The sequence below is a fragment of the Chrysochloris asiatica genome, unplaced genomic scaffold, assembly GCF_000296735.1.
Source record: "Chrysochloris asiatica unplaced genomic scaffold, ChrAsi1.0 scaffold00014, whole genome shotgun sequence".
NCBI lineage: Eukaryota > Metazoa > Chordata > Mammalia > Afrosoricida > Chrysochloridae > Chrysochloris > Chrysochloris asiatica.
This window is the reverse complement of record NW_006408532.1, coordinates 24,477,613-24,491,715: the sequence shown is the minus strand read 5'-3', so window position 1 is coordinate 24,491,715 and position 14,103 is coordinate 24,477,613. Positions and strand designations below refer to the sequence as shown.

At 36.3% G+C, this 14,103-nt stretch overlaps 1 protein-coding gene across 1 annotated transcript in view; it reads right to left on the bottom strand.

Moving 5' to 3' along the window:
• Positions 1 to 14,103, bottom strand: part of VPS13A (vacuolar protein sorting 13 homolog A (S. cerevisiae)) — a 226,439-nt gene that overhangs the window by 50,440 nt on the left and 161,896 nt on the right. The window contains exons 53-59 of the mRNA XM_006835010.1: positions 8,308 to 8,437; positions 6,440 to 6,672; positions 5,492 to 5,645; positions 3,051 to 3,197; positions 2,758 to 2,839; positions 1,246 to 1,315; positions 144 to 249 (exon numbers count right to left, since the gene is read on the bottom strand). Coding sequence (XP_006835073.1) covers positions 144 to 249; positions 1,246 to 1,315; positions 2,758 to 2,839; positions 3,051 to 3,197; positions 5,492 to 5,645; positions 6,440 to 6,672; positions 8,308 to 8,437 — 922 coding nt within the window. The remainder of the gene's footprint in view (positions 1 to 143; positions 250 to 1,245; positions 1,316 to 2,757; positions 2,840 to 3,050; positions 3,198 to 5,491; positions 5,646 to 6,439; positions 6,673 to 8,307; positions 8,438 to 14,103) is intronic.

The window sequence follows — 14,103 nt, the reverse complement described above, 5'->3', positions numbered from 1 at the left end:
ATATATATATATATATGTATATATATATTCTTTAAAGAGGAAACAAACATAAAATGCCTTTAAGAACTTGTAATAACATTTCATTTGTTTCAGACCTTGCCTTTCTCTAACCCTTGTCTTCAAAGACCATTATGGTGTCTTACCTCTGTATTTTCAGTCACCTCAGCTTCTGCCATAAGTTCTGCTAAAGCATACACAAACCCAAGATCCAACCTGAGATCCATTTCTTGTATCAACACTTTAAAATACCTGTAAGTAGAAAACATTAAAAATAGAATTATGTTAGCTGTGTTAAGTAGATAAGAGAAAATGAGATACTCTTTGAAACATTTTACAAGAATTAATAAAAACTAGTTATAGCAACATTTTTATAATAACAAACAATAAGTATATTCAAACTCCCATATAAAAAATGAATAAGTAAAATGTGATATATACAAAATAATATTATATATATACACAAACATATACATACACATACAAACTATGGGTACATACAACATTAACACATTTTAGTAAGAGTTGAATTTTTTCAAAAAGTACCAAGAGTCTATATACAGTTTGAAACATTTATTGAGATAAATTGGAAGCAAACAAAAACTCAATAAATCATAATGTTTAGGTATACATACATATACAAAATGAAATTGTATTTTACAAGCAAAGAAATGAAGGTAGTGTTCATCACAATGATAAGGTGAGAAAAGCAAGACATTGAGCAGTCAATTCTAATTAGATACTAATGTAAATGCTTTCTTTAATTGACTGGTGAGTGACTATGAAAAAGTTATTTTTTTACCGTGTTTATAAAACAATATACTGTCATAGATAACTTGAGAGAAAATAAAACAATCAAAAACAATATAGTTTCCATAATATAGAAAAGGCAATTATCAATACCTACATGTATTTTATCCAGCACTCTTGACTATCCAAAATTATAAAATAATATTTTCTATAGCCTTCACAATTTAATATTTTACCTTTAAATCTTTACTTTATCTGAAATTCATTTTTAAAGAGTATAATTACCTCCTATATTTAAATCAAAACTTTAAATAAACACCAAAGAATTCTAATACAACTCAGGAAGAAGTGGAAAGAATGCAGTTACACTGAGAGAACAGCAACAATATTAGGAAACAAAATGTGTGTATGTTGTTGAACAGAACCAGAACACTAATACGCTCTCTAAACTTCCACCCAAATCACAATTTAAAAAAAGAATCCCATTAGGACACTTACTTAATACGTGATATTTGGGAATGGCCTGCAGATCTCATGACAATACTGACATCTGTAAAGGGCTTTGGTGCTGGAAGAGTCAATGAATACGATTAATCTCATGATGCTCTAAGCAACAGATAAGCACTTTCTATATACAATAATAATGTACAACAAAATGATTTTCTAAATCATGAGTTATCAACTAAAATTACTAATATTCTCAAGATTCATTATAATCTTAATTTTGGATTCCCAAGGATTAGGCTTCATAATTCCAGGATTATGTTTCTAACTCTGTATATAGGGGGGGGGAAAAGGTCAATGATTCTCATCTGAAAAACACAAAACAGCTTCTGCTGTCAAAAAGCACTCTAAATTTGAACTAAACAGTAGGCTAAATATTTTATTAGGCTTAGATTTAGATGTTTATATAGGGGAGCAAGTCAAAAAGCATTATTTCAAATAAATCTTACTGTTTATTTGAAAGTCCCAGTGGATATCAAATCAGAAGTTTACAAATTAGTAATTTTTTTTTAATAACAAATTGAAAACATTTAAATATACTCATAAAATCCAAATTCCAAGGCTGTCGAGATGATTTCCTCTCATAAGGACCCTACAGAGTAGAGTATAAGTGCTCCCCCTAAGGCTTCCGAGACTGTAACTCTCCTGTGGAGAGGCTGGTAGAGTCGAACAGCTGACCTTGCAGTTATCAGTCCAATGCTTAACACATGGCACTACTAGTGTCCCTATATAGTTGTACTGTTGTTGTTATTACATGCCTTTAGGTCAGTTCCAATTCACAGTGACCCTGTATAGGGTTTCCAAGGAATAGCTGGTGGGCTTGAACTGACAAGCTCTTGGTTCACAGTCCAGTGCTTATCCTACAGTGCCACATTAGGACTCCATATAGTTGTAAAGTGCTGTTAGCAGCTGTATGTTGTCATGTTGGTTCTGACTCAGTAATACTATATAGTTTCCATAGCTGTAAATCTTTACAGTAACAGAAAGCCTCATCTTCTCACCTAGTAGATTCAAACTGCTGACCTTGCAGTTACCAGCCCAACTTGTCATCCACTACCAGGCTTCCTTTTTTTTTTTTTTTTAAGGTTTTATTGTGAATTATGTGATAGTTTACATGGAAGAACACTAGTTTTACAGGCTTCCTTTTATTATAGTTGTACGTTGTTAAGTGCTGTTGAGTCAGTTCCAACCCACTGGGACCCCGTATAGGGTTTCTGAGGAGTGACTGGTGAGCTTGAACCGCTGACCTTGCAGTTCAAACCACCTTTGCAGTTCAGCGCATTAACCAGGACTCCTTATGGTTATATAGTTCCAAATGAAACCTTTTTTAGTAGTCATTCCGTTTGCTGAAGTTAACTGACTACTTACTGACCTATTATCAAGCAGTTAATTTATCAAAGATCCTAAAAAACTAAACTTGAGAAGGTTTCAGCTCATAGATTTACAGTAAAATAAATCAAATAGCTAATACAACTGTCTCATGGCAATCTAAAAACAAGAACAAACCTGAATCCATGGTGACTGACTTGGGAGGTTTAATAGGATAAAACACAAATGGAAACACAGCACCTTGTATCTGGTTTTGGACCTAAGAAAATGAACAACAGTATATTAATATGCAATTATATAAGGTGACTAGAATAATTAGAATTAACAAGATGGAAGGAGTAGAAGGAATTACAGAGCCTAACATGGATATTGAAGATCCAATGTACAAGAAAAGACAGACCATGGGAATACATACATTTAGTTTCTTACTCTGTTGCTTTAGAATGCAATTTGCCTTCAGGAAGACTTACCTGTATTCTATAAATCTGAACTCTAAATGATGACTGATGAGCAGATGTGCAATATTCCACCTTTAATGCTGGAAGATAATTTCTCCGTATAGCTACGATGTGTGGTTGCAGAATTTTCATGTCACTACCACTCGGTGTTAAGCGAACCTGAAAAACACATGTTCCCCCAAAAAAAGACCGCTATAAATTTCTCTTTATCAATAGTTGATTAAAATTAGAAATGTGTACCAAAACATTTTTAGGATAATACTAATTAAAAGAGTAGGCTAACTATCCTATTAGGCTGAGATTTGGATCTTTATGTAGGAGAGTAAATAAAAAGCATTGTTATTAGAGTTCCAGTTCCAACATGCATGGGTTTATTCAAACCAAAACCTGTTTAAACATGTCTCTGTGATTACTGGATGGCTGCAGACAAGTTCTTTTAATCATACACTTGTCTTAGTCTCCTTAGGCTGTCTTCCAAAAATAGGTTGAATCAAAACAGGTGCTTCCCAGGGAACCTGCGGGCCAGTTAAAAATTAAGGGCAGAAAGGCCAGCTCAAAGATCATGTCAATTGTCTTATAAGATTCCAAAGCGGTCATGCTGATAAACTGATTGAAGGATAGAGTACGATCACAGGGGCTTATTATGAAGGAGTTTTAAGAAAACTGAAAACTGCAATAGAAAGCAAAAGGCAGTAAAGTTGCACCAAGGAGTTTTTTCCATCAAAATCATGCACCTGCTCATTCTTTGAGAGTAGCAAGGGCTACACTGTGAGAATTTTGCTGGGAAACCTTACCCTATGCACCTACAGCCCTGATCTTGCCACTTCAGATGTCTTTGTGCTCCTCAAATGCAAAGAACATTACAAAGGAACACAATCTGAGGGCTTCAAGGATGCTAAAACTGCCTTTCTGGTTTGGTACAAATCTAAGGCAAAGAACTCTTCAGGGCAGGGTTATAGATATGGAAATGCCACCTTCAGAAGTGTATACAGTTAGATGGAGCAAATGTCAAGAAACACTAGCTTCACATTTTGATATTTTTGTTTAATAAAGGTTTATCTGATTTTATAGCAATACTTTTTGAATTATCCTTTCATATGCCCTATAAAACTGACATAAATAGTCACATAATCCTTATAGACTGGCTGTATCAATTTTTAAAAATATTATTTACTAAGAATAAAGTTATTAAAAGGTAAAGTACAAAGACAAAATAATTTTTAAAATAATTTATTTTCTTGTTAAGAAGCAACAGATCGAAATAAGACCCAATATATCCAGATTACACTCCCAGCTAAGATTATTCATTGTATAAGTAGATTTGTGTTATCTTTCAGTAATCCAGAACTTGATTGGAACTTAATCCAACAGCATTTTAGGAGGTTGTGGAATAATATCCACTTGTCTGTGGATATTCACCAGCTACATGCTCAAATTTATGATATAAGTAATTCTCAAAGTGAGCACTGAGTGGCTACCAATTTGCTACCCCTGCTAGAGAGTAAGATCCCCTAAGAACTTGATTGAACCTCAGCATAGTGATCCTGCTTGGTCACCTTAGAGCAGGTGGTGGGCTGGCAACGTCTTGTGTATGGGGTCCCCAGCCAATCTCTTCCCTCCCTGCCTTTCTCGGATGGCGGCTGTTTATGCTGGACGTGTGGCCAGAGACGGGTAAGGATCACGTGGAACCTCGGCAACCTAAGACAGAGCCATTGCCATGCTGCAATGAGTTTCGGTGACCGGTAAGACCTAGGAATTTGCACTGACCGCCTAAGACAGGCAGCGTCCCTTAAACAAACAATAAATAAGGGGGAATCTGATGCAGACCATGCAGACCCGGAGACCCGGTAAGGAGGTCAAGACCCTGTGGGCCCAAGCGTTGTTGACCGTCCAAACCATAGGCTCTGAGGATCAGACTTTAGTCACCTAGTAGACATAGCAAACTGTCCCTCATCTGATTAATCAGTAATGCTTGTTAGTAATCTCATACATGAGCCCTGGATATCCACAGACAAATGTAAAAACCTTCCCTAAAAGCCGAGACTGTAAATTCCAAAAAGGCAAGTTCCCCCCCACCCAAAAAAAAGCTAACGAGGATAGAGAGAAACACTGTTAACTGATGATATATGGAGGGGATAATAATCAATGTAATGAAACAAGCTATATGAATGGTTGAATGTGAAGCTCATGATGTGCCCTGTAAATTTTCACTCAATCCAAAATAAAAACATTCAAAAAAAAAAAATAATAATAAAAAAAAAAAAAAAAGAAGCAACAGATCATTAGCTTCTGAAGAAAAGTTTGATTAAAACAACTAACTACCTCTTAAGTGTTTTATATGAATTTAAGTATGATAGGATTAATGTCTCAACTTTCCATGAACACTCACTAATGAGTCATATATTTACAAAAGATAAAAAGTAAAGCTTCAAATAAGTACTTAAAAATATTACCGGAACGTTAGTGTCCAACTCAATAACTTTATCTTCTGAAGGTGAAGATTCAGTATATTCCTTAAATTCTTTCTCTAACTTCTCAGTCTGTTTTATACTCATAGGTTTCCATCTTGCCTTCTTCTTGGGCTTTGTCTCCCAAACTACATCAGAACTTAATAGACAAAAGCAAAAATCATAGTACTAATTTGTAAACATTTTCATTTAAACAGGTTGATTACATGAATTGCAGAATCTTCAGTAAAATTCTGTAATAGACTCAGCTACAATCAAGCCCATTACAATTTAAATAACATCAATTCATTCAACTAACATTTATTATATAATGATAAGGCATTATTCCAGGTAGTAGCAATGTATCAGTGAACATCTGTGCCCTTCTAAATCTTCATTCAAGCTGACAGTGACAGGAGACACAGTATAAACATAGTAGCAGGAGCAAACGCTTTTGAAAAAAAGTAGACAGGGTAAGGGAGATCTGGAGTATTGGAACATGGAGACCACATGTGGCGGAGGGGTGGGGGGGAGTAATGGTATAAAATAGAGTGGCCAATGGGTATCTTCATTGAGAAAGTGAACTTCAGCAACCATTGAAGGATTTCAGTGAGAGGAGCCAGCTAGAGCAAAGACAGTAAGCAAGAGCTTGCTTATACTGTATTAAGAAGAGCAAGGAAGCTACTGTAACTGGAACACATTAAGTCAGAAGACAACTGAGTGGATTAACAACATTATGAGGGATTTATAAATTTGAATTCTAACATGTATCTCAAAAGATAAAAATACAACAACAAGAAAACAAATAAAGCAGTTTTAAGTTTGTGTTACTTTTGTTCCAAAGAATAGTCAAAATACAAAGTTTTAACTAAACTATTTAAAATTTTATAACAACAATTTCTTAGTAATTAAGAACTGACTATTTAAACTTATCAAAATCTTAGTTTATCTGACCTTGTAATGCCAATGTAGGCTACTTCTTGTTTTGTGTAATTGTTCACGAGAGAAATTCCAACGTCTTGTAAAGCCAACACAATTTCTTGCTCTGCTAACTCTGCTTTCTCACTTTCATATGTTACTTTAAATACCCTTGGATCTTCAGTAAATAAAATAATGCGTTGTAAGCCTTCAAAGAATGAAACTAAATAAATGGTCTTTTTCCCCACATTTATAGGTGTCATCATATCCTAAAGCAAAACAAACAAGATATTTTAAAAAGTTAGTTTGTGCCCAATCAACATGAAATATAGTTTCCATATATGTAAAATGAGAATAAAAACAGCACCTAATTCACAGGGTGGGGTGGCAACTAAATAGGATTCATTTGACATTAGGAGCCCTGGTGTGGTGCTGTAGAGATAAACAGCACTCAACCTCAAAGTGAGTTTGAACCACAGGTTGGTGGTTCAAACTCAACAGCCACTCCTCAGAATTCCAATACAGCGTCACTATGAGTAGGAACCGACTAGCTGGCACTTGACAACAACTACCATTATGGAATCCTGGTGTAGTGCTGCAGGATAAGCAATGGACTGATAACTGCAAGGTTGGTGGTTCAAACTCACATCGAGACAGAAAAAAATAACAACTAGATGTAGAAAAATGTATTAGAATAATAGCAAAGTTAGGTAACTTTTGAAGGACACATACAACTTTAATGAAACAATTTCTGAAAGTAATTTGAAATATTATTTTTAAATGTTTACACATAATCTTATCATAAAAAAATAAATCAAACACACAAAGTCTGCAACCCAAAAGTAATTCTCTACAGTTAACTCAGTGAATCCCCACAGGTTCCTTAAACAAACACTGCCCTCAAGGAAATTCTGATTCATAGTGGCTTAGTACAATGTAGAACTACCTCAGAGGTTTTGGTGCTGTAGGGTAAGCACTGGACTGCTAACCTCAAGGTTGGCAGTTCAAATCTACCAGTAGCTCCTTGAAAACCCTATATAGGATTGCTATGAGTTGGAACCAACTCAACAACACATAACAACAACATTCTTAACAGGAATGGATTGCTGGGTTTTCTCCAGCATTGTTGTTGTTGTTGTTAAGTGCCATCGAGTCGGTTCCGACCCATAGCGACCCTGTATAGGGTTTCCGAGGGTGTAAATCCTTCCGGGAGTAGAAAGCCTCATCTTTCTCCCGCGGAGCGGCTGGTAGTTTCGAACCGCTGACCTTAAGGTTCGCAGCCCGATTTGGATGCTTTTGGATGGCAGCTGAGCACTTTAACCATTGCCCCACCAGGACCCCTTAAAGTTCCTTGCAGATGCTAAATCTACTTAAGATATGTCACTGCAGGGGAAACATCTGTTTATGAGGTGCTAAATTGCTTAACTGCTGACCTGCTAAAGCAATTCTCTAAGCTAAGCAAAACTTTACTCTTTATAACAAAGTTGTTATTGTTTTTAACAACAAAAGTATATATTTATGTATATTTGTATTTATACACACAAGGAGCTCTGGTAGCGTAGTGGTTACGAACTGGGCTGCGAACCGCAAGGTCAGCAGTTCAAAACCACCAGCCGTTCCACAGGAGAAAGATGATATAACAGAGTTTTTTGTTGTTAAAGTATCGAGTCAGTTCCGACTCACAGCGACCCTGCATAGGGTTTCTGAAGCTCTGCATCTTCACAGAGGCAGAGAGAGATAATGATGTAGATTTTTTTTAAAAAAAGACTATTTCTATTTTTTTACATTTTGGCAATTGCTTTTAAAAATGTAGACAATGTTTTAGATGTATAGGCACAAAATAGCCCTAAAACATCAAGCAACAGAAAGCTGTTGAGAACATCAGTCATGAACTTGATACTCACATCCTTTTGTGTGACTTCACCGTGGCTTTTTCCACATTTCCACTTCAGTTTTCTGGAGCCCACTGGATCAGTCCAAGTATAAAACACAGCTTTGCCAGGAGGGAGGGAGTCTTCAATCTGACTTAGGGAACTGACATAAGTAGTAAACACACACATCACATTAAATGCAGGTACATGAATAAAACAAGGTTTCATGAATCAATTCTGAGACCTGGACTAAATTGTCATTTTCCCTTTACAGGAAAAAAGAGATCTGCTAAGAAAATATTTAACATATTTAAAGGGAAATATTTATCCTACTGAATTTCCCGTATAGCACTATAGAATAAGCACTGCACTACTAACCACAAGGTTGGCAATTCAAACCTTCCAGTCATTCCCTGGAAACCCTTTACAGAGTTGCTATGAGTCAAAACTGACTCAACGGCACTTAACACCACCACCACCACCACCAATTTATCCTACTTTGAAAAAAAAACATTTTAAGTCTTTGAAACTGGTTTTAAAAACAAATTAATTACGCAAGAAACATATTTTTAAAAGGAGAGGACTTATTTTTTTCATTAATTTCATTAATTTGCATCTTGCCATTAATTTACAAACATACTGTCCCTGAGTCAATTCAGATTCAGAATATAAGAGAACGTCAAAAAAGTGAGAAATGAAAAAAATTCTATTATCTTTCAATTCCATTTTTGCACAAACACTTTGAATCTCCCAGTTTGGGAAACTGTCAATCTTTACAGAAGGAGTTGCCACCTCTCTCCTGTAGAGTGGCTGGTGGGTTCAAACTGCCAACCTTTCTGTTAGCAGCTGTGTGCTCAGCCACATGCCACCAAAGATCTTTTAATGTGCAAGAGCAAGGTATTTTCAAACAAGCCATAGCAAAACGTTATCCACAAATTATTGAGTACTTTTTCCAATCATTCCAGAAACTACTTAAGCAACTAAACCAAGTAAATAAAGTCAACTTATTATTGTTGTTTTTAAGTGCCATCAAGTCGGTTCCAACACACAGTGACCCTGTATAGGGTTTACAAGGAGTGGCTGGTGGTTTTGAACTGCCAACCTTGCCGGACAAACCGACCTGCGATCCAGTGCTTACCCTACAGTGCCACATCAGGAGTTTATATAGGATGACTATTGTTGATGTTATGTGCCATCGTGTCAGTTCTAACTCTTTCTGGGAGCAGAAATCCTCATCTTTCTCCAAGATCCAAAGTGCTGACCTTGCAGTTACCAGCCCAACTCATGAACACTACAATACCAGGGCTCCATATATAAAATGACAGCAATGGTAAAATAATACATCAAAATGTCAAGAGTGTTGGGATTACAGAGATTATGATTCTCATTTTAATTTTTTGGCAAAATTCTAAATAATAATTGTTGCTATTAAGTGCCATTGGGTCAGTTCTAACTCCTAGCAAGCTTATGTACAACAAAACAAAGCACAGCCCTGCTACGGCACCATCTTGACAATTGTTGTTACACTTGAGCCCATTGCTGCTGCCACTGTGCAAATCCATCTCATGGGCCTCTTCCTCTTTTACCCTGAACCTCCACTTAAGCAAGCATGATGTCCTTCTGAAGGGAATGGTCCCTCTTGATAATATGTGCAAAATATAAGGGACAAAATCTGGCAATTCTAGCTTCTGAGGAGCATTCTGGCTGTACTTCTACCAATTCAGATTTGTTTGTTCTTTGGGTAGTCCATGGAACTTAGAGGATTCCTCTCTAATACCATAACTGAAATTCACATGAGGCTACTGAAAATACCACTGACTGGGTCAGGCACATCTTATTCCTCAAACTGACATCTTTGCTCTTGAACACTTTAAAGACGTCTTGTGCAGCAAATTGGCCTAATGCAATAAAACATTTGATTTCTTAGCTGCTGTTGACATGAGTGTTGACAGTTGTTGTTGTTAGGTGCTGTCGAATCCATATCAACTCATAGTGACCTTATGTACAACAGAATGAAACACTGCCCGTTCCTGTTTCATTCTCACAATTGTTGCTATGCTTGAACCCAATGTTGCTGCCACTGTGCCAATCCATCCTGTTAACGCTCTTACTCTTTTTCATTGACCCTCTACTTTACAAGCATGATGTCCTTCTCCAGGAACTGGTCCCTCCTGGTAATATGTATGAAGTATGAGAAACGAAGTCTGATCATCTTGGCTTCTATGGAGCATTCTGGATATACTTTCTCCCACACAGATTTGTTCTTGTGACAATCTATGGTACTTTTAATAGTCTCCAACACCATAACTCAAGTGCATCAATTCTCCTACGGTCATCTCTATCTAACTTTGAAATGTGTATGAGGCTACTGAAAATATCATGGTTTGAATCAGATGCACCTTAGTTCTGAAACTGGTATCTTTACTTTCTTGAACACTCTAAAGAGGTCTTGAGCAGCAAATTTGCCTAATGCAACCATCACTTGATTTGACTTGGTGTTGATGGCTGATGCGAGCAAAATGAAATCTTTGACAACTTCAATCTTTTCTCCATTTATCTTGATGCTAATTATTGGTCTGGAGTCCTGGTGTGGCACTATGGGTTAATGCATTGGACTGTTAAGTCAGTTTGAACTGCAAAGTCGGTATTCAAGCTCACCAGCCGCTCCTCGGAAACCCTATACAGGGTTGCAATGCGTTGGAACTTACTCAATAGCATTTAACAACATTTATTGGACCAGTGTTAGAATTTTTGTTTTCTTTACATTGAGGTGTCTGTGGTTTATCATGATCCAAAAGCATACTCAATAAAGCACAGGTAAACATCTTTCTGGTATTCTTTGTTTTCAGCCAAGATTCATCTTACGTCAGAAATGACAACCCTCGTTTCACATCCCAGACTGACTCCGGCCTGAACCTCTGGTAGTCCCATGTCAATGTACATCTGCAGTCATTTTTTAAATTGTCTTTAGCAAAATTTTACTTGCATGCAATGGTAATGATATTGTCTGATGACTGACACATTCTGCTAATAGTGGATCCAAGCAAAACAAAACCTTTTAATTCTTCTATCTTTTCTACATTTATGATGATGTTATGTACTGGTCCAGTGGGGAGGATTTCTGCTTTCTTTAGATTAAGGTACAACTCATACTGAATGCTGTGGTCTTTGATCATCAGTAAATATTGTAAGTCCTCTTCCCTTTCATCATACAAGGTGGTATCAACTGTGTATCGCAGGCTGTTAACAAGTCTTCCTCCAATCTTGATGCCACATTCTTCTTCATATAAACCACGTTCTCAGATTATTTGTTCACCATACAAATTGAAAAAGTATGGTGAAAGAATACAACCCTGGAATACACCTTTCCTAATTTTAAGCCATTCAGTGCCCCCTTGTTCTGTTCAAATGATTGCCTCTTGGTCTGTGTATGTTTCTCATGAAGACAATTAAGTGTTAAGGAATACTCATTCTCTGCAATGTTGGCCATAGCTTGTCATGATCCACACAATTGAAATATTTTGTATAGTCAATAAAGCACAATTAAATATCTTTCTGGTATTCTCTGCTTTCAACAAGATCCATCTGACATCAGCAATGATATCCCTCATCCACAACCTCATATGAAACCAACTAAAACCTCTGGTAGTTCCCTGTCAATAAATTGTTGTAGCTGTTTTTGAATTACCTTTAGCCAAATATTGCTTGCATATGATAATGATACTGTCAAATGATTCCTAAATTCTATTGGGTCACCTCTCTTTAGGATGTGCATAAATATGGCTATCTTCCAATCATTTGGCAATGTAGCTGTCTTCCAAATTTCTTGGCATAGATGAGTGAGTGCCTCCAGTGTTGTATCAGTTTGTTGAAAGATTTCTATATGTAGTCCATCAATACCTGGAGCCTTGTTCTTTGCTAATTCCTTCAGAATACCTTGGAAATTTTCTTTCGGTACCATTGGCTCTTGATCATATGCTACCTCTTCAAATGGCTGAACACGGAGCATTTCTTTTTAGTATGGTGGTTATTTGCTGTGGAGTCGGTTCCGACTCGTAGAGACCCTGTACAGAATTTCTGAGGCTGTAAATCTTTACGGAAGCAGAAAGCCTCACCTTTCTCCTGTGGAACAGCTGGTAGTTTCAAACTGCTGACCTTAAGGTTTCACAGCCCGATTCATAACCACTAAGCTACCAGAGCTCCTTTTTAGTATAATCAACTCTATATTCCTTCCATATTCTTTTCATGCTTTCTGCATCAGTCAATTTTTGGCCCATACAATCCTTCAATATTGTAATTAGAGGCTTCATGTTTTTTCTTCATTTGTTTCAACTTAAGAAATGCCAAGCATATTACTCCCCTTTGGTTTTCTAACTACAGGTCTTTACATATTTCATTATAATGCTTGACTCAGTCTTCTTGAGCTGTCCTTTGAAATTTTATTTTCAGCTCTTTTGCCTCCTCATTTCTTCCATTTACTTTAGCATCTCTACAATGATCAAGTTTCAGAGTCTCTTCTGACATCCATTCTGGTCTTTTCCTTCTTTCTTGTCTTCTTAATGGCTGTTTGTTTTCTTCCTCAAGGTGTTCTTGATGTCATTTCATAGCTCTTCTTGTATTTACTGGTCTTAGTGTCTAATGCATCAAATCTGTTCTTCAGATGATCTTTTTTTTGCTGAGAAAGTGTATTTATTATATAAATGTGAACTCTATAGTGAATTATTAAAGGATTAACATGAAGCTGATTGCCTGGTAAAAATTAGGAGACAAACACTTTTTGCATTACTTTCAAAATCTCAGCATCATTTATTTGCTTGAAGAACTATATAACTCAGTATTTCCTTTCATCTACATTCATATGTCTTTTATATTTGGTAGTTTTCCACATTTGTTTTAACACGAACTTGATAATGTAACAAGATTAGTTTAATTTCTGCATAAATTTTCCACATAGGTTTGTTGCATTTTTTTAGCTAGAATTCTCCCAAGTTCTGTGGAACCAGTCATCTTGCCCTATGTATTTTGGTTGTCAAACAGGACACTTAGCAAGAGAATGCAAGTTAATAAATCAGTACCTATGTATCTGTAATCTTTAAAACAGAAGATATGTTAGATATCATAAAAACGAAGGTATAAAGAGTAGAAAGAACACTAGACTAGGTATTCTGTAGATCATAAGCCTAGCTGACCTTCATAGAGCTTCCAATTAAGTGACATCTAAGATTCCCATTCATTCTAATTCTAGCTCACTGCGCTCCTCCCATAAGCCTTCTTTCCATCCTTTGATAATTCAGAGCTGTTTCCTTTCTTGAAGTGTTTATTCCAGTTCCCAATCACCAATCACTCAATTCTCAAAGAATGCCCCCTTAAAGGAAAAATTCTGAATTCTTATCTACAGTTATTAGCACACTCATTTACTCTTATTACATGTGTAGGTGTCTGAAATGACCTTCGACGTTCACTTAGGATTGGTTCAACTAAAATCTATCTCATGTCAGTAGAATCTAAGCTTTAGGAGGATAGAGCTGAATAACGGAAACCTCACTGTGAGTAATCAATACTTACTCGTTGAATAAATATATATGACATGATTACCTTACAACATGTTTAGAAAATCAAACAGTGACAAAATTCCTCTCATTTACATATTTTCAAAATACAAACTCAGTTTTATCTGTTATGTATGAAGGAAGACTGGCAAAACTGTTAAAGCACTAAATTATGTAGAGGAAGTGGTTTTTTAAAGGTCATACTTTGTTGTTGTTGTTGTTGTCATGTGCCATTGAGTCGGAACCGACTCATAGCGACCCCATGCACAGCAGAACGAAA